The 26,478-nt window shown below is 44.4% G+C and overlaps 1 protein-coding gene across 1 annotated transcript in view; it reads right to left on the minus strand.

The window, feature by feature from the left end:
* CCDC170 (coiled-coil domain containing 170) overlaps positions 1-26,478 on the minus strand; it is a 110,287-nt gene that overhangs the window by 39,704 nt on the left and 44,105 nt on the right. Inside the window, exons 4-7 of the mRNA XM_056563360.1 lie at positions 25,030-25,173; positions 15,803-16,059; positions 14,848-14,992; positions 13,242-13,427 (exon numbers count right to left, since the gene is read on the minus strand). Of these exons, the coding sequence (XP_056419335.1) occupies positions 13,242-13,427; positions 14,848-14,992; positions 15,803-16,059; positions 25,030-25,173 (732 nt within the window). The remainder of the gene's footprint in view (positions 1-13,241; positions 13,428-14,847; positions 14,993-15,802; positions 16,060-25,029; positions 25,174-26,478) is intronic.

Genomic DNA, 26,478 nt, shown 5'->3' on the forward strand with positions numbered 1-26,478 from the left:
TGTGTATAAAGAAAAAAGGATGATCCAGCACTAGAAGAATGGCAGCTTTATTTTAAATCCTCAGGTTAAAACAGCATACAAACACTTCAACTCGTCATGTTCATCTTGGCGATTTTTGAGCGCATGCGCTCTTTGTCAAAAGATACACAGATCGGCCTGTATCGTGTTTAAATAACCAAGTCCACAGGTGAACATTATAATCTAAAAGTAGCACCCAGCTACACTCTAGGAACAACACAGATACTGTCTAAAACCAAAATGTAACGCAAGTAGCCAAGTGCCGACATAAATGAAAATATGCAAACATGTTATGTATGTGTGTCGGAACAAAAAAGAGAGGAAAAGCTTCACATCATGATGCAATAACTGAGCATAAGCCAATAAAAGGTGAAAACACCTAATGAATATTATATATAACCACTGAGAAACTGCATTTTGGTGTGAACACAAAGCAAGGCACATAAGACATGCTTATACAACTACAACCAATGTAACCTATATATGTATAACAATGAATACATTATATTTTACAGTTTTAAGTATAAATATAAGCCTTCGTGATGAAAAGATACAGTATAGATGATAAAAAAAAATTGATTAGCATATAGGGTTCTAAATTACGAGTGATACACAAAACAGGCTGAGAATGTAAATATAAATGTAAATAACTAAATCATGTTACCGGTAAATAAAAAAATTAATCTTATTAGGTAAAAAATTTGTGTAAAGTCTGCAGTCTTTAACTGTTTGTAGTGCTTCTGTGCTACAAAGTAAGAATGTTATTTATTGCACTGTTTCATCAGCCTACACTTTGTTGTAGTACACACAGGCCCAGATTTACTAAGAGTGGAGTGTAGTTTTTATTTGTGTTTTTTTCCCCAACAGATATTCCTCCATGGTATTTACTAAGGTCTCCCTACATTTTGCACTTTTCCCTATGTTTTGCTTTTTTACACATGCTCTGAGCTGTGGGGTTTTCCTCAGCTCAAATCCAAAATATTTTCTGTGGAAACCTTAGTAAATATGTTGAAATTTTTCGAAAATGTCAAGGACACGCTTCTTTCCCGACAGCCACACCCCGTTTTCGGGGTTTCTAAGTAAAATGTAGAGTTAGTCTATTTTTATTTTTTTATTCTGGCGCAAATTATGGTGCAGACTGAATTTCTGAATGTGCCAGAATCTGGGGCACAACCCAACAAAACAGGTTGGGTTTACAATAGTAAATCAGGGCCAGTATATATGTTTTCCTTATTTTTAATTAAAAACAAACCCTGCATGTAAATATACATTAATGTGTTTCCCTTTTTAATTTTTTTTTCCCCCCAAGTCATTTGTTATTGTGTCTTTGACTCTGGTCTTGGTCCGGCACCAGGATCCTTGCTTAAATTTGCCTGCAACTTTGTAGCCTGAGACTTGCCTTCTGCCAAAGTTAGCGGGATACAGTTATTTAGAAAGTCACTAGACTTGCATGGGGCATCCAGCAAGCCCGTATCCCACTTGCTTTAGAAGCTGGCAAGTCTTGGGCTACAAAGTTTCCAGGAGCTTTTACAATATTTCCTACCACCAGACCAACTATGGACTTGTGCTCTAAGAGTAGGGTCACACGTGTTGTATTTTGCCCTGTCCAATGGGTAGGAAAATCAGTTGCAGAAAACATGCAGCAAAATACAGCACGTGTGACCCTACCCTAAACCTATATATGACAGCACGGCCATAATATACTTAACCTCCCTTGCGGTATGATTGTGTCAGTAAATTTATACCAAAAGTGGTACAATTTTTTGCATGTAAATTTGGCATTATGTATTTTACCTACCCATTTTATGCTCACTGTCCATTTCACATCCCCCTTGTCACATTCCCCCCCTTTGTCACATTCCACCCCCCCCCCCTTGTCACATTCTCCCCCCTCCTTGTCACATTCTCCCCCCTTCTTTTCACATTCTCCCACCCTCCCTTGTCACATTCTCCTCCACCTTGTCACATTCTACCCCCTTGTCACATTCCCCCCCTTCATGTCACATTCCCCCCTCTGTCACATTCTTCCTCCCTCCATGTCACATTCCCCCCCTTATCACATCCCCCCTTGTCACATTCCCCCCGTCACATCCCCCTTTGTCACATTCCCCCCTCTGTCACATTCCCCCCTTTGTCACATTCTTCCTCCCTCCATGTCACATTCCCCCTCACTTATCACATTCCCCCCTTATCACATTCCAATCCCCCCCGTCACATCCCCCCCTTTGTCACATTCTTCCCCCCCTTTGTCACATTCTTCCCCCAGTCATATTCATCCCCCCCTTGTCACATTCTTGTTCGGCAGCAACACACACTAGGTTTGCCGGGCAGATTTCAAACCTAGTGTATTTGCTGCCGAACAAGTCCTTTCCCCTTCAGCCAATCACTGGCTTGACACGTGACACCACTGCGGCCAGTGATTGGCTGAAAAGGGAAAGGTCCTAGAAGTTGAATAATGAAGAGAGGACACCCCGGACCGCACGGAGGGGAACGGCATCTGCAGGGACCGGGAGTAGGTGAGCAGAAGTTTTTTTTAATTTTCCTCCCAGTGGCCTTTTACACTTAGCTCAGTGTTTTTCTACCAGGGTGCCTCCAGCTGTTGTGAAACTACTACTCCCAGCATGACCGGACAGCCTTTGGCTGTTCGGGCATGCTGAGAGTTGTAGTTTTGCAACAACTGGAGGCACCCTGGTTTGGAAACACTGACTTTTAGTATTTAGATTTGTCTTTACCTGCTCTGGCCGGCTCCACCACGGGAGCCGATCCGAGCAGATAATCGAATGTTTTCCCGGGGGGGGATTGTTATATCGCAAAAATCGCAATTCGATTGCTTTTGCGATATATCGTGCAGCCTTATTACCCTAGCAACTCTGAAATGCTACCCCGAGCGTGACTCGGGGTTACCGCTCCTGGCAGGGAAAATTAACCCAGAGTAATGCTCGGGATAACCGCTAAGAAGGTTAAAGGACATCTGCTGCCAGACACTTATCCCCTATCCACAGTATAGGGGATAAGTGTCTGATGGCGGAGGGTCCAAACGCTTAGACCACCGCAATCTCCTGTGCGGGGCCCCGGCTCTCTCGTGCAGGAGGCGTGTCGGCCGCAGTATGACTCCATGGCCGACATGTCCCCTCCATGTATCTCTGAGGTACATCCCCGACTCTCCCATAGAGCTGTATGGATGAAGTGTGTTGTTGACCTCAGTATGGTTGACGACATGCGCATTAGCCGTGCAGAGCCGCGGTAATGTCAGGTCCCCATACGGGAGATCGTGGGGGGGTCCCAGCATGATGTGTATACATTAATTTGTGATTTGTGATGTTTACACATTGATAGATATTAATCAGGAAATTTACATCACCCAGTCCCCTTAAAAGGTGAAATTATTCAAAGGATCAGGTTAACCAGTGACAGTCTAAAGGCCGCCATATACATTAGTCTTCAACTGATCATAGATTGATTGGTGAAACTGAACAATTGTTTAAGCTAAACTATCATCATGAAGTTGTCACAATTAAGCAATTATGCTGATAATTACTAGTACTTGTCTGTAAATAATTTAGTTGACTATTACAGGAATGATCAGTCTGTGAAAGATCATTCAAAGATTGAAAGATTGTTTAATGTGCAGTGTCATTAATCAATGGGCAACATAAACCAAAAGTATCCATACATAGATGTTGGTGGAATGTTTGCTTTTCCAACAGCTATTCATCCTGTTCCCCCAATAGGAAGGCACATTTGGCTTGGCTTAGCATGTGTGTGTTCTTAAAACAGACTCTTCTGGAAGAGGCTTTTCTCTAGTAAAAACAAAAGGATTGAGTATTAAAATGATAACGATCCTCCTCTTCTCAACATCATCTGTCGTGGAAAAGTCAGAAAGTCCACATACACATTAGAAATTCATCCAGTCCTGCTAAAACCAGCAGATTCTCTAATGTGTATGGGCCTTTAAAGGCTGTTCAGTCACTGACCTACTTCTATCTAATCTGAATTTGGGTAAAATTGAGCAAGGCGTTAAGTGAGACAAAAAATTACAGATGTGTTTCCTAAATTGCTGGGGCTACCATGGCCATGTAAAGTGGAAAGAGCGCATCGGCTGGGACCTGACCTCCAGGGTGGCCCAGGACATGTTCTTCCTCCAGGCCCGCAAACTTGTAATAGGCCTTGCCAAGTAATAACTAAATACCTGAACTTTCAAGATAAATCAGCTATTTTGCGGGTATTCTGGCACCGGAGAGAGGATCTGATAGTGGATAGTGGCAAACTTCTCATTTTCGGGGACTTCTCTGAGGAGGTCATTTGCAGACATAAGCTGCTTTCTCCCATATGTACTTCACTACATCGCAGAGGCGTCCGTTTTGCTCTCCTGTATCCAGCCATACTTCGGGTATTTTTCCCGGATGGCTCCATTGGCACCTATCGTTGCCCTAAGAATGCTGCCCCAGCTCTCGAGGGAATCCTTTGCTCTTCTCCTCGCAGACATGCCACCTCACCGATCTGAAGTCAGACTCACCTGCATGCCTGGCAATCCACACGGAACCAAGTTATGGTGACCCCGCTCTGGGCAACAGCAGATTCTGACCGACCCGCCGAGAGAACAAAGGGACAGGTGGCCTTCTCCATCCAACGACTAACCGCAAGTTCTCATATTTTGTTTCCTTTGCTTGCCCCCTGGTATGCAGACTCTTGGGGAGCAGTTGCTCCCAGGAATTACTGAAGTCACCTACCACTTGCTGGCACCCTCAGGGCTTCTCCACTCCTAACTGCCCCCAGGTCTAAGATGTCCAGACTCACATACTGCTGGGACTTGCCACCTGTATCCAGTGGGAGCCTCTCCTTTGACAGGCCCTTTTCCCTGATGTTACCAAAAAAGACTCCCATTGTTTCTGAGCCTGGACTCCTATTGTTGTTTTACTTATGTTCCGGGGTAGAGGGTGGGGGAAGGGGGAGCATTGTAGGGGTTATTCGGGAGATGGGAGGGTAGTTTAGGTGGGGGGTTTGGTGCGGGGGGGGGGTAGATGGGGAATTAACAAATTCACGAACAACTAAACTGTTCACGAACAACGAAAAATGGGAGGGGGAGAACAAAAAAAAACGAGGGAAAAAATGTTTTCATTGCTTATCAGTTATTTTACTTTCCGTTTGAGCATTCCACTATGAATTGCTAGATTTAGAGTTCATTTAATGGGAGTTCCTGGCCATTCTTATGGGTCTGCAGTGGGAGTGGTCCTGAAGGGTGGGTTTCAGTAGGGGATCGTAACTGTTGAAGAACAGGGACCAAGCTCACAAGGTAGAGAAAAAATAAAACGTAGCTTTTACTTGCTCATGTTAAATTGATCAAAATCAGGTACAAACCAAAAAACAAAAAGAAGGGGGGGGGACCAAGCCCCTAAAAACTGTACAGTGGTGTACTGTTTTTAGGGGCTTGCCCCCCCCCCCTTCTTTTTGTTTTTTGGTTTGTACCTGATTTTGATCATTTTAACATGAGCCAGTAAAAGCTCCATTTTATTTTTTCTCTACCTTGTGAGCTGGATCCCTGTACTTCATATGGTTCTCTATTACGGGAAGCGGCCCGGCTTCATCCGAGCTCCAGGTGCTCCTACCTAGCCCGAGTCTCTGCAATTTACTACAGGTGGATGGTGAGCTGAGCATTTCCTCTTTTCTTGTTGATGATGGTAACTGTTGTCTTTTCTTCCCCCCAGGGGGCGGTTGGCTGGGCATGATTTTACCACCATGTACCACCTATCTGTACTGATGTGTTTCTCTTTACTTTTTCTTGTTTGGTACTTCGTACTTTCCCCTCTTTACTGGGTGGGGAGCGGTGTTGTCAGAGGAGATTTTGGGTCTTCTTATCAGCTTGGTTAGATAGGAGGTCTACAGGGCAAGGAGCTAGTGTACCCCCAGGAGGATGGTAGGGGGCTTGCCCTTTTTGTGTATGGGATTCTGTTATGGGTTAGGTTTGAGGGGTGGGTGGGGTGGGATTGTTTCCTTATTCAACTCTCAGTTACTGTTTGTCTGGCTCTCTATTATGTTGCACCAATGCATTATTGTACATGCGGATTGTATCTTGAACGTTAAGGGGTTTAGGTCAACTCACAAACACAGCTTAGTATTACGTTATCTTAAACACTTAGCTCTCGATATTGCCCTCCTACAGGAAAAGCACCTGGATGCGGCGGATTTTGGCTGAATGAAAAAATGGTGGGTAGGTCGAGTGGAAGGCTCCCCTGCAGTTGCTTGTAAGGCGGGGGTTCTCATTTTGTTTAAAAAAATGTGACATCTTGTTTGGTAGTGGGTGGTTTGGTAGTGTCCATATTAAAACATCTTCCGATGAGTTGGAACTCTCCAATGTCTATGGCCCTAATTCTGGACAGGATCTTTTTTTGAGGGACTTAACCAGTAGAGTGGCCCTATCAGCTCCCCCCCTCAAGATGGTCACTGGTGACTTTAATATGGTAATGCATCATGGGGAGGACAGACGTAGTAATAGACCCTCTCAACCTGTACCCCGACACCTTCCTACATCCTTGGGCAATGGGACTTGGACTGAATGACTCATGCAGGGCTCTTCACCCTGATGAACATGACTTTAGTCATTACTCCCACTCACATGACTCTTGGTCTAGACTGGATTATTGTTTTGTGACTGACTCTTTACTTCACAGGGTTGACCGTATCTCCATAGAAGACCTAGTAATCTCTGACCATGCCCCTCTGCTCCTTCCCCTGACTGACTCAATTCCCCGAGGAATATTTTCTTTGGAGGTTCCCCTCCAGCCTCGCCAGAGACGAACAGTTCCAGGCGCTATTGAAGGGCTGGCAGTGGGAATTCTCCACTGATGATGCTGCCCATGTATCCGACCCTCAGTTATTCTGGGATACTGCGAAGGCCGTCCTGAGGGGCCGCATTCTCGCCTACACCTCTTCCCTCAAGAAGAAGATCACCTCCCAACTTAAATTGTTAGGTACTTCCCTCCAAAAAGCTTATAATGCTTTTGTTGCCGCACCGACTGAGGTGAATAAGAGAAACTGGACTGTGGCCAAATCTTTTTAGTTGGCTTGAGAGACATGATAATTTAAAATGGTCTGACTTCGAGGCATCACCCTTTCGGTTTGGCAATAAACCGGGGCGACTATTAGCGAGATTCGCCAAAGGAGCTTCTCCTCCTACTAATATTACGGCTCTGAAAGATACCACCAACACGGTACATAGGGACCCCAAGCGTATTACTGACATTCTCTCACACTATTTCCAAGATCTCTATTCCTACCCTGTGGATGAAAGGGCAGCGTCTGCACCCTGATGATTTCCCCGGATCGAGTAAGCTTTGTGAAGGGGAGATCTGCGGTGACCAATATTAGGTCTGTCTTATCAGTCTGGGAAGATGTCCATCTACACCCTCATGATCATCCTACAGCTGCCATTCTTGCCATCGATGCCGAAAAGGCGTTCGACAACGTCAGGTGAGACTGGTTACGGGAAGTCTTACAAGCGATGGGCTTTGGGGGCCCTTTTCTGACTAACCTTTAGGCTTTATATTCTACCTCTGTAGCACGTATCCACACTCCCGGCTTCCTTTCGGCCCCTTTTTTCCCACAGAAAGGCACCCGTCAGGGATGCCCCCTCTACCCCCTTCTCTTTAACTTGGCCATTGAGCCTCTGTCAAGGAAGCTGTCAGTGGCCGGGATTGTGGAGGCTATAAGGGTTAGTGGGCTTGAACTCTCACATGCGTTCTTGGCGGACGACCTCCTTCTTTTCCTGGCTGACCCTAAACGGGATCTCTCCTGGTTGTTTGACTGTCTCACTGAATTTGGGAGGGTCTCCGGTTTCAAAGTAAATGCTTCCAAGAGTGTCCTTCTTTATCTAGCAACCTCTACTGCTCATTTATCTAGGAAGTACTTACCATTACCTGTAGCAATCATGAGAACATTGTTCCGATACCTGGGCATTTGGGTGGGTAGGACCACATCCTCTCTTTACTCCCTTAATTTTACCCCCCTAATACGTAAGATTGCTGATGAGCTTAAGTGATGGACTTCGTTGCCTTTACCTCTATTGGCTAGATGTCATCTGATCAAGATGCTGAGTTTCTTGAAACCACTGTATCCCAAGCAGACAATACCGGTATTGCTCAAACGGGCGGACATCCAATTTCTTAACTCAACCGTTTGCAAATTTCTATGGGCAAACAAAAGGCCATGCATAGCTCTCAGCAAACTTATGCTACCAAAAGATAAGGGGGGGGGGGGTTGACCAGATGTCCATCACTATAACTTAACCTGTATCTATAGACATTGTATTGACTGGTTGTGCAGCGAGTACGGATATTCAAACATTAATTTGGAATCTAGCATGGTCTCACCAAATTTGTGGTCCTACCTGCTTACATTCATAAGAGTGTCTTGCTTAGAGATACAATAATCACTTTGAAGCAATGCCGAGCATTGATGCATTTGCCCTATTCCCTAAGGACCCACGCCGAGTTTCCCCAGGGGAAGGAAAATGGTTTGTTTTAACGATGGAGGAAGGCAGGTATATCACAAGTACGGCAGCTACTACATTCAACGGAGCCATGATACTTATCTTTTCCCGAACTAGGAGAACACTACGGACTGACAGGGGACCAATATCACTCCTACAGTCTTCTCAATCCTAGACTATATGACTTCTCTGGGGGAAGGGTCTAACACCTCTTTTGACAGTCTTATTTCCTCATCTTCTCCTTTTCATTCCATTTCTAACCTCTACCAACACCTTAAGCAGAAAGGGAGCAAATCCACTCAAAATTCCTTGTTTCATTACTGGGAGGGAAAACTTGCAGTCTCCGACCTGACTCTTCCCATACTGGAAGGCTAGGCTAAGGTTCACAAGGCTGTGGTGAATGAGGGGTGGAGGGAAACCCAATTCCGCATTTTAAACCATGCTACTTATGGCTTCACACTACCTAAGACACCTGATTGTCCAGACAGACTAGAACACTGCCCTAACTGTGGTACCTTCCGGACTGACTTGCTTCATGGACTGGTGATGTGTGTACACTCTACTGCTTTTTGGATTGACCTCTTTCATCTTCTCTCTAAACGAATGAGGGTAACTCTACCGGTCTCACCATCATTAATTGTTCTTCATATTGCTCCTGAGGGTGTATCGCTTACGTTTCTTATTCATACCATTTTACTAGTGGCCAAACGGTGTCTCTTGGCACATTGGCTGACAGCCACTATGCCGACCTCGTCTGAGGTAATTGCTCAGGTAAGGCGATACATGTTTCTGGATCATCTTGAAGTGCTTCGTACTAAAGAAAAATCAGCCAAGTCTTTCTTCAAGAAATGGAAGATTTTTATGCTAGCCTTTTTAAATGATGATGATGATGATGATGAATTAGCAACCTTGATGCACCACTTCACTTCCACAGCCTGGTATCTTACGAGGGCTATATCAGGATCCTTGGGTAGACTGAGGGTTGTTACCACTTCCTAAATGGAGGACGTCCTTTATATGATAAGTCCTTTCATTTCCATTTTGAAGCAATTGAGGGGACCTCTGCTTTCCCCCTTCTTCAATATTCTATACATTTAAGAGCCTATTTCAATTTTGTTTGTTTGTACCTGTTAATGTCTTGGAACATCAGGGCAACTTTATCCAGTGGGGTGGGGTGGGGGGTATACACTGGGGGGTACGTCACTGTATAACTATTGTTACACCGAGCGCTCCGGGTCCCTGCTCCTCCCCGGAGCGCTCACGGCGTCTCTCTCCCTGCAGCGCCCCGGTCGGTCCCGCTGACCGGGAGCGCTGCACTTACATGGCCGTCGGGGATGCGATTCGCACAGCGGGACCCGCCCGCTCGCGAATCGCATCCCAAGTCACTTACCCGTCCCGGTCCCCTGCTGTCATGTGCTGGCGCGCGCGGCTCCGCTCTCTAGGGCGCGCGCGCGCCAGCTCTCTGAGACTTAAAGGGCCAGTGCACCAATGATTGGTGCCTGGCCCAATTAGCTTAATTGGCTTCCACCTGCTCCCTGGCTATATCTGCTCACTGCCCCTGTACTCCCTTGCCGGATCTTGTTGCCTTGTGCCAGTGAAAGCGTTTAGTGTTGTCCAAAGCCTGTGTTACCTGAACTCCTGCTATCCATCTTGACTACGAACCTTGCCGCCTGCCCCGACCTTCTGCTACGTCTGACCTTGCCTCTGCCTAGTCCTTCTGTCCCACGCCTTCTCAGCAGTCAGCGAGGTTGAGCCGTTGCTAGTGGATACGACCTGGTTGCTACTGCCGCAGCAAGACCATCCCGCTTTGCGGCGGGCTCTGGTGAACACCAGTAGCCTCTTAGAACCGGTCCACCAGCACGGTCCACGCCAATCCCTCGCTGACACAGAGGATCCACTACCTGTAAGCCGAATCGTGACAGTAGATCCGGCCATGGATCCCGCTGAGGTGCCGCTGCCAAGTCTCGCTGACCTTACCACGGTGGTCGCTCAGCAATCGCAGCAAATTGCCCAACAAGGACAGCAGCTGTCGCAGTTGACCGCCACGTTACAGCAACTTCTGCCTCTGCTACAGCAGCAACCATCTCCTCCGCCAGCTCCTGCACCTCCTCCGCAGCGAGTGGCCGCTCCTAGCCTCCGCTTGTCCCTGCCGGACAAATTTGATGGGGACTCTGCCGTGGATTTCTGTCTCAATGTTCCCTGCATATGGAGATGTTGTCGGACTTGTTTCCTACAGAACGGTCTAAGGTGGCGTTCGTAGTGAGCCTTCTTTCAGGAAAGGCCTTGTCTTGGGCCACACCGCTCTGGGACCGCAATGATCCTGCCACAGCCACAGTCCAGTCCTTCTTCGGTGAAGTCCATAGTGTCTTCGAGGAACCAGCCCGAGCTTCTTCTGCCGAGACTGCCCTGCTGAACCTGGTCCAGGGTAATTCTTCAGTGGGCGAGTACGCCATCCAATTTCGTACTCTTGCTTCCGAATTATCATGGAATAACGAGGCTCTCTGCGCGACCTTTAAAAAAGGCCTATCCAGTAGCATCAAGGATGTGCTGGCCGCACGAGAGATTCCTGCCAACCTGCAAGAACTTATCCATTTGGCCACCCGCATTGACATGCGTTTTTCTGAGAGACATCAGGAGCTCCGCCAGGAAAAAGACTTAGATCTCTGGGCACCTCTCCCACAGCATCCGTTGCAATCTATGCCTGGGCCTCCCGCCGAGGAGGCCATGCAAGTGGATCGGTCTCGCCTGACCCAGGAAGAGAGGAATCGCCGTAGGGAAGAAAATCTTTGTCTGTACTGTGCCAGTACCGAGCATTTCTTGGTGGATTGCCCTATTCGTCCTCCACGTCTGGGAAACGCACGCACGCACCCAGCTCACGTGGGTGTGGCGTCTCTTGGTTCAAAGTCTGCTTCTCCACGTCTCACAGTGCCCGTGCGGATTTCTCCTTCAGCCAACTCCTCCCTCTCAGCCGTGGCCTGCTTGGACTCTGGTGCCTCTGGGAATTTTATTCTGGATTCTTTTGTGAATAAATTCTGCATCCCGGTGACCCGTCTCGTCAAGCCGCTCTACATTTCCGCGGTCAACGGAGTCAGATTGGATTGCACCGTGCGTTACCGCACAGAACCCCTCTTGATGTGTATTGGACCCCATCACGAAGTGATTGAGTTCTTCGTCCTTCCCAACTGTACCTCTGAGGTCCTCCTCGGTCTGCCATGGCTCCGGCTTCATTCTCCCACCCTTGACTGGACCACCGGGGAGATCAAGAACTGGGACTCTGCTTGCCATAGGAAGTGCCTCTCCCCCCCTCCCAGTCCCGTCAGGCAAGCCTCAGTGCCTCCTCATGGCCCCCGTCCTGGTGACACACTGCCCCGTGCCAGGCTTCGCCCTCTGCCCTCCCTCCCCATTCCCACTCCTGCTGTACTGCCTGCCGTTGAGGAAACCCTCCATTCTTTCCCGGTGTCCTCGTCCAAGGTAAAGCAGTTGTCGGACAAAAAAAGGGGGAGACCTAAGGGGGGGGTACTGTTACGCCGAGCGCTCCGGGTCCCTGCTCCTCCCCGGAGCGCTCACGGCGTCTCTCTCCCTGCAGCGCCCCGGTCGGTCCCGCTGACCGGGAGCGCTGCACTTACATGGCCGTCGGGGATGCGATTCGCACAGCGGGACCCGCCCGCTCGCGAATCGCATCCCAAGTCACTTACCCGTCCCGGTCCCCTGCTGTCATGTGCTGGCGCGCGGCTCCGCTCTCTAGGGCGCGCGCGCGCCAGCTCTCTGAGACTTAAAGGGCCAGTGCACCAATGATTGGTGCCTGGCCCAATTAGCTTAATTGGCTTCCACCTGCTCCCTGGCTATATCTGCTCACTGCCCCTGTACTCCCTTGCCGGATCTTGTTGCCTTGTGCCAGTGAAAGCGTTTAGTGTTGTCCAAAGCCTGTGTTACCTGAACTCCTGCTATCCATCTTGACTACGAACCTTGCCGCCTGCCCCGACCTTCTGCTACGTCTGACCTTGCCTCTGCCTAGTCCTTCTGTCCCACGCCTTCTCAGCAGTCAGCGAGGTTGAGCCGTTGCTAGTGGATATGACCTGGTTGCTACTGCCGCAGCAAGACCATCCCGCTTTGCGGCGGGCTCTGGTGAACACCAGTAGCCTCTTAGAACCGGTCCACCAGCACGGTCCACGCCAATCCCTCGCTGACACAGAGGATCCACTACCTGTAAGCCGAATCGTGACAACTATGACATGTTCCATTTAGTGGAATCTGTAATACAGAGACTTCTAAATGAAAAAATATAAACTACACAGTATTACTAAACTACACTTCTTTTTTATTGGATCCTGCTGTATATAATATTGAAGAGTTCTGTGGATATGTTTGCCATATTTGTCAGGTGATATATGCACTTATGGCAAATATACACCCCAAAGATCCTTAATCTACTTTTTTTTCCTTTGGATAATGTATTTTGAATTTATTGCAGAATCTAAAATTCTTTCCTCTCCTTTAGGAAAGAAGCAGTGTTAATAAAAAAGTATCAAAAGAAGATTCTGAAGAAAGTAGCTCTTGATAAATATAAAAGGAACCACTTCTCTACTGGGAACATAGAGTTTAACATAAAACAGTTTGTATTATAATAGTCTACTGTGAATTTCTAACACACCATGTTCCAGATAGCTTCATTTGGTATTGTTCCTTGCTGTGTTTCCTAAACCATAATCCATGACAATTCCAGAGATTCTATACGCACCTTATGGAGGGTCTCTATTTGTAGGATAAAGGATGCATTCTTTTTTTTCTCCCTGTTCACTTCAGAGACAAGCTTCATTATGGTCTCTCGGCTGGCTTTAGATTCTGTCTCATGGACATTAATAGTTTCCTTTAGAGTGGATATATCACCTTTTAATGTAGAATTCTCTTTGTAGAGATCACATGCCTATAAAGATAAGTGACAAGCTTGTAGTTTTGCTTATATGTAGGTAAATGCTCTGAAACAAATAATTTAATTCAAGCACTGCTAAAAATTTGTATAGATTTTAAGAATTTCTGCAGAATGCAAAATGCTCCATTCTTTACAAAGTTAATTCTAATATTTTCTGCACTATTAAAATTGAATAGGTAAATCTGCATCTAAATCCATATGTAAATACACAGGAAAAAGATATGTGGGTTTTAAGTACAATGCAGATATTGTTTAAGTGCCTTGAGGGATCCTATCTGTCCATATATATGTTCTGATAAATAGATGTTGTGTTCAATAATATGAATCACAGTTCACAGTGGATGTACATAAGGCTAATGAGACCTGAAAGTTGCTTACAATCATTGGTCTAGCCTTTGGTGAAGGATGACTGCTTATTAGTGATACTTGTATGACCTTCTATGTTGAAGAGCCAGGAAATAGGTTGCCCTTTCGCCATTTAGAGACAGCTTAAAATAGATTCCATCGTTGTACATACTTTCCCTTTTTTTTTTGCACTGTAAGATTTCAATTAAAAAAAGAGTCTCATGAGAATAAAAATTCTCCATTAGGAAATCTGTCCACTGGAATTTACGCTCCAAACTGCAATACTGTTAGATAGGTGTTAGAGCAAGGAAACATATGGTAACTTAAACTTAAAAATGTGTTATTGTCTACATAATTTTCAATTATTTTATTCTATGGTGTCAAAAAGGCATTCCCAAGCACCCGATGTACTCAGAGCTGGAATGTCTCCTTAAACTCCTACTATTTTTTTTTCCTGCTTAATAGACGGAAGCCGAGCCCTGTTTCCAAATCTTCCTGTGCATACAAATTGTGCGCAGGTGTGAGATCTATAAACAAGGCTTATGTTCCAGCTGTAAATCAAGCAGAAATAGAGATGGGAGGGGAAAAGAGGAGGCATTCCAGCCCTAAAGAGCCTGAAATGTCTATTTGATATTATGAAATCACAGACAGATATAAAGGTACCATGTGTCTTCTTGACCTAATATCTTCCACTAGTTTGAAATCTTAATTGTAGCTGACAGATTACCATTGTAAAAATATAACTTTATGAAAAAATATAAGGAGAAAAGAGTATACACAAATTTGTTGTAACACACCAGAATCATTTTATCAATAGTGCAGGATATACACAATACAAACAAATACAAAATGTCAATTTGAAGTAATCAACTATCCTACTGTAAAATGGGACAACATGTCTATTCAAACTTTAAGGGTATAAAAACATTCTGTTTATGTAATTTACTGGTTTTCAGACCGGTGGTGAAATGACCCAGCTACAATAATGAAATGTATGGATGAAGCTTAGCAGGGATGCAAGAAAACAATATACAATGCATAATTAAATAAACATAATGGCTTATATTACCTTAGAAAGCAATATTACTTCAGGATCTTCTTTTTCTGTAAGATCTATACCCAAACTTGAGGAAAGATGAGCCACAAAATGACCATGACTCCTGCTATTTCTAGAAGCCTGGGATTTGCTATCTTCCAATTGAGACATGTAGGTCCTATTGGCATATGTAAAGAGAGACATGTATTTTTTTTTATTATATAGTGTAAATAATAAAACCATGCAAAACATGTAATAAATCACTTATCAGGTAGAAAAGTAGTGGCACAAATGCATATTCAGTATGTATGATGTGTATAATAGTAGACTTATCAAGCCCACCACTCATAAAACTCGTTGATGTAAGTCATACAAATCAGAACCACACATAAAGTAGCCACATAATTTGCTTAATTGTTTAAGTGGGGAAATTTGGACAAGCTAAATATATGCCTTTGTCAAATAAATAAACAATGACAAATGTTTAATACATAGTTGAAGTAGACAAAAGTTAAGATGGTCACATACAAATCCCCTTTCTCTTCTTTCAGGATGCCTTGGAGAGTTGAGGGAAACATACTCCATCAAGCTCCAATTTAAGCAATGGTTATTGGTGCTTGTAGAGGACAGTGCTCCTTGTGGCCTACTGGGTCCCATAGCAATGTCTTTGCCAACTTCCATGTCTGATATCGATCTACTTTATCTATATGATAATGGTTTATAGATAATGCCATTGCCATATTTAATGGTTTTAGTCTGTACTTCTATCACCCATGTTCAACTTTGCTATAAATATGCCCATCCAAAGATCCCCAAAAATGTTTTTCATTCAAAGGATGATGTATATTTAGAGAAATTGGTGGGAGAAAGGGGCAGAACTAAACTGCTTTCTGAAAAGGCCACTGACCTCCTAGACCCAAAGCAATACCAGTAGCTAGTGTGTAGGTGTTACTGTTGTTTATTGTTATTATTAGACATGTCTGCTTACTTTAATCTGGATTCCACTTCTTGTAGTCTTTCTTTCAGTCCTCGGTTTTCCTGAGCAGTTCCTTGCATTGCAAATTCTACTCTAGTTTTTGAATTTGCCAATAAACCTGACTCTTCCTCTGTCTCCTGTAACCTTGCTCTTAGAGAGGTTATCAGAGAAGATTGTCGGGCATTGTTTTCCTTGTAGTTTTCCAATTCAGCCTTCAGCTCTTGCAGACACACTTCCTTGGAAGAAAGTTTAGAACGAAGATCCAGCAGCTAAATAAATACATAAATACATTGATAAAAAAAATATTTAGAAAGTGATTCCATTAAGAACAATGCAGTATTAATATCCCAATGTACATGAGATACCAAAAAAGATTTTTTTGAAGGATGATAAGAATATTTGCTAAATTTAACAATTTGGTAAGAATTTGTAACAATAATTATCCAGTGTAAATAAACAAAACAATTATAACCAAAAATTAAACTAAATCACAAAAACAAAATTGATTGTATGTAAAAACTGACAAGATCATTTATGGCTGGGTTGACATATGTCCGGGCATCAGGCTTAGTTTGTTATTCAAAAACTGGCCAAACTTGATGCCACAACTGATGCAAAAAAAAAAAAAAAAACAGTCACTTTTTACACAAGCAGGAAAATACATTCTCCTGTCCAGCATCTGCATCGGTTCAAAAATTCTAAGTTTGCTGTGACGTCAAGGCCAAATCTGTAGTGAAAAAAATATACAACATGTGAAAGTACCCTAATCCCATAATAAAACATGCAAGGCCATATTTGCCATTAGGCACTGGAGGGCCTGTGCCTAGGGAAGCAGTGTTGAGGGGGCAGCTTTCAAGTAAATAAAACAATTGATAAATACATTTTATGTAGCTGCTCTCACCATGCTGTGGCCTGGAGTACCCCTTTGATAAAATCTACATGGATTCGAACAATTATGTTGTGAATTTCTAATTGATTTTAGAATTTTCTGTGTATAGGTGTAAGAGCTACAGGGAGTCTGCAACAATATCCACATGTAATGCATGCAGTTTTTGTTGTGTATTTGTGACAGATCAGCATGAAGAAAATTTGACCGCATGGGAAATCACCCTAATAAGGTGTCGTGAGTCGGAGTGCCTTAGGCTGCTAGAGCTGTTTATACGGCCCTGCTAATATGTATTTCCAGGATATGACTTCCCGCCTTATGATATATAGACATCATGGGCATGAATACGTGAACACGACATGACGCATAATTGTGCCATGAAGTGTTTACAGACTAGAAAGCGGGTGCAGGAGCTGCAGTCACTTTATAGATGGTAAGTAATGGCTGCTCTCAGCAGCCAGGACTCACGACTATATTCGACATTAACCCACTAGACCCTGTGATCCAAGTTAATTGCGGGATCTATAAGCATTAAAATACTTGTGATGGTCTCTTCTCTGTGTAATTGTGGGGTCCAGATCAGCTGACATGTGAGCCGTAGATCACTTATCTGCCTCTGAGCTGTCGGATTGGCGCTCTTAGTATACAGGCAGTCCATACAGAAGGTTGAAAAATTTAAATAAGATCAATCGGATTACGCCAATGATACTGTTTATAAATGGTGTTGTGCTGTAAATGTAGGGTATTGCTTAGCACCATCTTCTTCAGTTTCATTTGTATGGAGCTTGCACAGGGATAGTTTTTAGGCAAACAAGTGCCTGATTTAGGGACAGACAAGGATTTCTGAGGCTAAGATCCTGTGGCTACCAGAAGTCAAGGGAGCAATAAAGGATATACAGCACCTCAGGAGAAAACCAAGAAAATTAGGGCGGTGCTCAATGTATCACACTGCCGCTCAGCCTTTCGCCAGCTGAGGTGGGACATCGCTGCGGGCGGCGATTAACTGAGCCTCAGTGTGACGTGTGCAGGTGAGTCCCCTTTGTTATTATATACTCTGTAAGCCCAGGCATAATGGCTTAATATTTTTCTATATGAGATATCCCCTCTAAGAGCAAATTCATCCCCCAAACCCCCCCCCCCCACACACACACACACACAATTAGGGCAATTCTGAGGACTTGCCTTAATGATGTATTATTTAACCAACAAGCTGAGGAAGCAACAAGGAGATTCAGAGCTAGGGAGTATGATGATCAATCTTTAACTGTGGAGTACAATAAAGTAAAGAAGACTGATAGACACACATTGTTGCAAAAGAAAAAAAAAATGATGATGCTACTGTATGGTATATATCTCATTTATGTTTATGGCCCCACACAGTAAACAGCGTAAAACATAAAATACCAAATGCAAAAAATGCACCTTTTTGTCACTTCATATATCAGAAAAATATGAATAAAAATCGATCAAAAAGTCCCATTAAAAAAATACAATAAGCTCCAATGCAGCCCTCTTTATGTAAAAAAAAGACAAGGAAGAAAAATGAAGAAGCAAAAAAATAAAAAATAAAAATTGGCAGTTTCCTCAATGCTAAAATAGGCTGTGTCCTTAAATGGCCACTGTCAGATACATCTTGGCAAATATTAAGCTAATATACTTCATAAGAAAATGTTATTTCCTTTTTATAGAAAAGAGTGGAGGAGTGCTATCAGACAGGAGAGAGCACAGTGGAGTCATATCAGACAGGAGAGAGCACAGAGGAGTGCTATCAGACAGGAGAGAGCACAGAGGAGTCCTATCAGACAGGAGAGAGCACAGAGGAGTCCTATTAGAATGGAGAGAGCACAGAGGAGTCCTATCAAACAGGAGAGAGCACAGAGGAGTCCTATCAGACAGGAGAGAGCACAGAGGAGTCCTATCAGACAGGAGAGAGCACAGAGGAGTCCTATCAGACAGGAGAGAGAGAGCCCAGAGGAGTCCTATCAGACAGGAAAGAGCACAGAGGAGTCCTATCAGACAAGAGAGAGCACAGTGGAGTCATATCAGACAGGAGAGAGAGCCCAGAGGAGTCCTATCAGACAGGAAAGAGCACAGAGGAGTGCTATCAGACAGGAGTGAGCACAGAGGAGTGCTATTAGACAGGCGAGAGCACAGAGGAGTGCTATCAGACAAGAGAGAGCACAGTAGAGTCATATCAGACAGGAGAGAGCACAGAGGAGTGCTATCAGACAGGAGAGAGAGCCCAGAGGAGTCCTATCAGACAGGAGAGAGCACAGATGAGTCCTATCAGACAGGAGAGAGCACAGAAGAGTGCTATTAGACAGGAGAGAGCACAGAGGAGTGCTATCAGACAGGAGAGAGCACAGCGGAGTGCTATAAGACAAGAGAGAGCACAGTGGAGTTATATCAGACAGGAGAGAGCACAGAGGAGTGCTATCAGACAGGCGAGAGCACAGAGGAGTGCTATTAGACAGGAGAGAGCACAGAGGAGTGCTATCAGACAAGAGAGAGCACAGTGGAGTCATATCAGACAGTACAGAGCACAGAGGAGTGCTATCAGAGAGGAGAGAGAGCCCAGAGGAGTTGTATCAGACAGGAGAGAGCACAGAGGAGTCCAATCAGACAGGAGAGAGCACAGAGGAGTCCAATCAGACAGGAGAGAGAGCCCAGAGGAGTCCTATCAGACAGGAAAGAGCTCAGAGGAGTGCTATCAGGCAGGAGAGAGCACAGAGGAGTGCTATTAGACAGGAGAGAGCACAGAGGAGTGCTATCAGACAAGAGAGAGCACAGTGGAGTTATATCAGACAGGAGAGAGCACAGAGGAGTGCTATCAGACAGGCGAGAGCACAGAGGAGTCCTATCAGACAGGAGAGAGCACAGTGGAGTCATATCAGACAGGAGAGAACACAGAGGAGTGCTATCAGACAGGAGAGAGCACAGAGGAGTGCTATCAGACAGGAGAGAGCACAGAGGAGTCCTATCAAACAGGAGAGAGCACAGTGGAGTCATATCAGACAGGAGAGAGCACAGAGGCTTGCTATCAGACAGGAGAAAGCACAGAGGAGTCCTATCAGACAGAAGAGAGCTCATAGGAGTCCTATTAGACAGGAGAGAGCACAGAGGAGTCCTATCAGACAGGAGAGAGCACAGAGGAGTCCTATCAGAAAGGAGAGAGCACAGAGGAGTCCTATCAGACAGGAGAGAGCACAGAGGAGTGCTATCAGACAGGAGAGAGCACAGAGGAGTCCTATCAGACAGGAGAGAGCACAGAGGAGTGCTATCAGACAGGAGAGAGCACAGAGGAGTACTATCAGACAGGAGAGAGGACAGAGGAGTCCTATCAGACAGGAGAGGGCACAAAGGAGTCCTATCAGACAGGAAAGAGCCCAGAGGAGTACTATCAGAAAGGAGAGAGCATAGAGGAGTCCTATCAGACAGGAGAGAGCACAGTGGAGTCATATCAGACAGGAGAGAGCACAGAGGAGTGCTATCAGACAGGAGAGAGCACAGAGGAGTCCTATCAGACAGGACAGAGCACAGAGGAGTCCTATCAAACAGGAGAGAGCACAGTGAAGTCATATCAGACAGGAGAGAGCACAGAGGCTTGCTATCAGACAGGAGAAAGCACAGAGGAGTCCTATCAGACAGGAGAGAGCTCAGAGGAGTCCTATTAGACAGGAGAGAGCACAGAGGAGTCCTATCAGACAGGAGAGAGCACAGAGGAGTCCTATCAGAAAGGAGAGAGCACAGAGGAGTCCTATCAGACAGGAGAGAGCACAGAGGAGTGCTATCAGACAGGAGAGAGCACAGAGGAGTCCTATCAGACAGGAGAGAGCACAGAGGAGTGCTATCAGACAGGAGAGAGCACAGAGGAGTACTATCAGACATGAGAGAGGACAGAGGAGTCCTATCAGACAGGAGAGGGCACAAAGGAGTCCTATCAGACAGGAAAGAGCACAAAGGAGTACTATCAGACAGAAGAGAGCACAGAGGAGTGCTTTCAGACAGGAGAGAGCACAGAGGAGTCCTATAAGACAGGAGAGAGCACAGAGGAGTCCTATCAGACAGGAGAGAGCACAGAGGAGTCCTATCAGACAGGAGAGAGCACAGTGGAGTCATATCAGACAGCAGAGAGCACAGAGGAGTGCTATCAGACAGGAGAGAGCACAGAGGAGTCCTATCAGACAGGAGAGAGCACAGATGAGACCTATTAGACAGGAGAAAGCACAGAGGAGTCCTATCAGACAGGAGAGAGCACAGAGGAGACCTATTAGACAGGAGAGAGCACAGAGGAGTCCTATCAGACAGGAGAGAGCACAGAGGAGTCCTATCAGACAGGAGAGAGCACAGAGGAGTCCTATCAGACAGGAGAGAGCACAGTGGAGTCATATCAGACAGGAGAGAGCACAGAGGAGTGCTATCAGACAGGAGAGAGCACAGAGGAGTCCTATCAGACAGGAGAGAGCACAGAGGAGACCTATTAGACAGGAGAGAGCACAGAGGAGTCCTATCAGACAGGAGAGAGCACAGAGGAGTCCTATCAGACAGGAGAGAGCACAGAGGAGTCCTATCAGACAGGAGAGAGCACAGAGGAGTCCTATCAGACAGGAGAGAGCACAGTGGAGTCATATCAGACAGGAGAGAGCACAGAGGAGTGATATCAAACAGAAGAGAGCACAGAGGAGTCATATCAGACAGGAGAGAGCACAGAGGAGTCCTATTAGACAGAAGAGAGCACAGAGGAGTACTATCAGACAGAAGAGAGAGCCCAGAGGAATCCTATCAGACAGGAGAGAGCACAGAGGAGTGCTATCAGACAGGAGAGAGCACAGAGGAGTGCTATCAGACAGGAGAGAGCACAGAGGAGTGCTATCAGACAGGAGGGAGCACAGAGGAGTGCTATCAGACAGGAGAGAGCACAGTGGAGTCATATCAGACAGGAGAGAGCACAGAGGAGTGCTATCAGACAGGCGAGAGCACAGAGGAGTCCTATCAGACAGGAGAGAGCACAGTGGAGTCCTATTAGACCAACCAGGGTGCCTCTAGGTGTTGCAGAACTACTACTACCAGCATGCCCAGACAGCCAAAAGCTGTCCGGGCATGCTGGGAGTTGTAGTTTTGATACAGCTGAAGACACCCTGGTTGGGAAACAACGCACTTTATTTGTAATATACTGAATAGGCTAGGCCAGTGTTTCCCAATCAGTGTGCCTCCAGCTGTTGCAAAACTACAACTCCCAGCATGCCCAAATGCTGTCAGGTCATGCTGGGAGTTGTAGTTTTACAGTAGCTGGAGGCACACTGGTTTGGAAACACTGGTGTAACATGATGTGTATGCTGAATAGGCAAGGACAGTGTTTCCCAACCAGTGTGCCTCCAGCTGTTCCAAAACTACAATTCCCAGCATGCCCAAAGTCTGTCCAGGCATACTGGGAGTTGTAGTTTTGCAACAGCTGGAGGCACACTGGTTTGTAAACACACACATAACAGGGACTACAACACCCAGCATGTGTCATTAAGGAGTCCCCCCCCCCCTTCACACATAGAAATCATCCCCAGTCCGAGATTTATTCCCCTGCAGTCTATACATCCCCAGCCCGTGCACTTTGTTATCCTCCCCTTCAAATAACACTCTTATCTTCTCTGTTTTCCTTCAGTGCAGACCTGCGTCCTCAGAAGACAAAGCAGGGGGAGGGGAGATGAGGAGCTGTGTATGTCCTCTCCCCCTGTTCTGGCTTCTTTCTCTCATGCACACCTGCGTCCTCCAGGAGGGGGAGATGAGGGGGCGAGGCTTATTTCTCTTATGCAGTTCTGAAAGAACAGAGGAAAAAAAAGCCATGACATGTTGTCCACAGCCTAATCCTAACATGTGGACAACAGTAAGAGAACCAACACAGAACTACAGAACTTCCTGGCCTACAAAAAGGTAAGAAAAAAAGACACATGCTACACAAACATATTATACATGTCAATTGCAAAAAACATGAACATTAAAAGAAGATGCAATGTAGCCAAAAATCTTAACCACCGGAGTACCCCTTTAAGGCCGAAACAGGCTGCATCATTAAAGGGTTATTCGTCCTTCAGAGAGGAATAAATTCACAGATGCCAGTGAAAACAGTCATTGGCCTACAAGTTACATGTTTGTCATCACTTTAAAATTCATATAAGAATAGAGATTCTAATATTCTTCCCACACAATCTATTAAAACCCAAGAACAGAAAGTTCTCAGCAAATTTTACTAAGAACAAAAATACTGAGCTTTTTAAACAGTGCAGTTGTGTATGAAGATTTTCTTATCAAGGTAACTCTCAATAATTCCATGTCCAACTGTTGGTGCTACTAAGGCCTGCACATAAAGCAAGAACCCGTATTAACCCCTTTATGACTGGCCTTTTTAGAGTAGACAGGAATAGCCCAGCATAAGTCCCCTGTGCCAGGTATAGTGGCAGTTCAGCTGTCACACGAAACTTGTGCTGATTATTTAACTCCTTAGATGCCACAGTCAAATCATGACTGCAGCATCTAAGTAGTTTCTTGAGATCTATCTAGGAATAGTAGTAGTAGAAGTACTGTGTATGTATGTTTTTATTTCAAATGAACCTTGTGGGACTAATAAAAAGTAAAATACATATATAAAAATTCCCTTGAAAAATCTTTCTTTATGTAAAACATTGAAAATAATAAATAATGTAATAAATGAAATTAAAATATAATTAAACATTTTAGATATTTCCCCATCTGTAACAAGGTGATCTATAATATTGTTTCATTATTTATCCCACAAAGTGAACGCTGTAAAAACACATATAAAAAAAAAACTTTATTTTGTTAATCTACCTTCCAAAAATGGAAAAGTAAGCAATCAAAGGGGATATGTACATCAACTTCAAAATGGTACACATAAAAACGAATGTTCGCGTAAAAACAAGACCCCCATACAGCTACATAAAAAAAAATTAAAAAAAATTATGGGTATTGGGAAAAAAAAAAATTTTTCATTATCCCCCAATAAATTAGAAAAGTTAATCAATAGTGGCTGTGAACTGCAAAATTGTGTCATAAAATGTACAAAAACTAGTTATCATATAGCTATTTCAATTAGAAAATAAAAAAGTATTTTGGAAATATTTGCACCTCTTTTGCTTTTAGAACCTACTACCTAATTCTGGCTTACTAATACTGATGCAAAATACTAAAAAAAGTCTGCTCAAATGTTCACACAGTACAGATATGTTATAGGCAAAATCTGTTGTAGGTTTCTCCCACCGATTGGCCATTGTAGCTGCCCCTTTGCAAGTAAATGGAGCAAATTTGTGGCTCTTCGTTGTGGAATCTGCAGCAATAAAGAATATGATGTGGATTTTTAAATCAGCAGCATGTTTTTTATTCAGTGCTAATTTTGTCTGGTGCATTTCAGGGTATTAAAACTCCCATTCCTGGAGGAATGTGGGCAGACTCTGTAAGACTTTAGGCACAGAATCCACAGGTAAATCCTTAAAATGGGGTATCTAAAGGAGTAGTGTAGTGAAACACAACTTATCCCCTATCCAAAGGATAGGGATAAGTTACAGATCACAGGGATCCGACCGCTGGGACCCCTCCACGATCTCCTGAACGGGGCCCCAGCAGTCTGCCAGAAGCAGCAAATTCCGACCCCCGCAGGAAGCCATGACCAACACGCCCCCTCCATGTACCTCTATGGGATACATGGAGGGGGCGTGTCGGTCGCCGCTCCGTCAGCATGCCCCCTTCCAGCAGACTGCCTAGGCCCCGTTCAGGAGATCGCGGGGGACCTCTGGATAGTTATATTTCACTACAGAACTCCTTTAAACTTGTCTCATTCATAATCAAAATGCTGTACTTTTCGCTGTTCCCCAACAGAAAAAAAGTGCTGCTGATGGCAATCAGAATAAATCACTGGATCGACTGTGTCTACAGCAATCTAATATCCTTAACTAATTTTATATTTTTCAAAAAAAGCATCCAGGCCCCTGTTGAACTTGTTAAATGAGTCAGCCATCACAACATGTGACAGTATGTTCCATAGTCTCACTGCTCTTACAGTAAAATATCTCTGTCTGTGATGACAGTAAAACCTTCTTTCCTCTAGACATAGAAAATGCCCCCTTGTCATGGTTACCGGCCTAGACAAAAAGATAAATAGAAAGATCTCTGTACTGTCCATTCATATATTTGTGCATTGTGATCAAATTGCCCCAAAGACCGCTTATATACAGGTGCACCAAATTGGACACAGAGCGCTAGTATTTTTCACAAAAGTTGTGTCATACATATAATTTTGAAGCCTAATGTATAATATAAAAATGCAATTTAAGATAGAAATAATTACCTCTGATTGGGCCGTTTCATATTTTACATGAAGGGCAGCCAGTTCACTGTGAGAGTTTTCCGCAACCTTTCTATAGTGATTCATTTGCTCCCGTGTGATAGGTACATCCATCAGTTGGGGGTCATAGTAGGCAGACTGGGATAGCTAAAAAATAACATGAAAATAAATAACTTGTTTAGTTTTCTCCATATTAACTGAAAGGCAAACAAACTAAGTATAATGAGCTTCCTTAACCTTTCTACCACTATTAATAAATAAAATTTGCGTACATTAAATTGGACCTTTTTCTGACTTTGCCAGAAATAAAACTTTGGGCCTGGGCTACACTGAGGCCTTTTGTAGTGCTATTAAATGGTTTTAACTATCCAGTGACTGTCCCAGTTCACACGATTGCATGCAATTCAATGTATTCATTTGGACTGCAGCTTGATTGTTAAAGGGGTACTCAGCTGCTCAGTGTTTGGAACAAACTGTTCCGAATGCTGGAGCTGGCGCCAGGAGCTCGTGACATCATAGCCCCGCCCCCTCATGACATCACGCATCTCAATGAAAATCTATGGGAGGGGGTGTGATGGTTTGTTCCAAACGCTAAGCAGCGGAGTACCCCTTTAAAGTAGATCAGTAGCGCTATTCATTGTCTCATTATAACCCTAGCTTACAATACAAAGTGATTCACAATTCACCCTCTTCTAGGCACTATTAAGTTGCAGTTCAGATGTTAACAATGACATTCATCTTCTGTGGAAGGAAGCTGCCTAGAGAACACCTCTCCACAAACCTGACAAACAGAGGTTGTAAGCCAGTGCTACAACTATTTATTTAAAGTGCTGCCATAGTGTTCGGTAAACCATAGCTTAGTGTTGCTCGCGAATATCCGCAATACGAATTTTATTCGCGAATATCGCATATTCGCGAATTCGCGAATAAAGCACTATATATTCGTAATTACGAATATTGTTTTTTTTTTTTTTTTTTTTTTTACAGTACACATCACAGTGATCACCCCTCTCTGCTTCCAGCTTGTGTGGTGTAAAGAAGGCTCTAATACTACTGTGTGAGACTGGCGTGCGAATTTTCGCATGTGCGAAAATTTGCATTTGCTAATTTTCGCATATGCGACTTTTCGCTTATGCTAATTTTGTATATGAACATTTTCGCATACGCAAATTTTTCACATACGCGAAAATAAAACGTGAATATTACGAATATGCAAATTTAGCGAATATATGACGAATAATTCGAATATGGCCTATGCCGCCCAACACTACCATAGCTCATTAGGGCCATGGAACCTGTTACTAAATCATGATAAGGGTAGCAGGATCTTGCTGAGAGACTATCTCTAACCTGGTGTCCCACATAGCAGTATTTTGAAAATTGACACTGGCATTTTTGAAAGGTATTACTCTTTTCTTTATTTTCCCTATTCCTTTTGAATCCACTTCTGGA

Source organism: Hyla sarda, chromosome 3 (genome assembly GCF_029499605.1).
Source record: "Hyla sarda isolate aHylSar1 chromosome 3, aHylSar1.hap1, whole genome shotgun sequence".
Taxonomy (NCBI): domain Eukaryota; kingdom Metazoa; phylum Chordata; class Amphibia; order Anura; family Hylidae; genus Hyla; species Hyla sarda.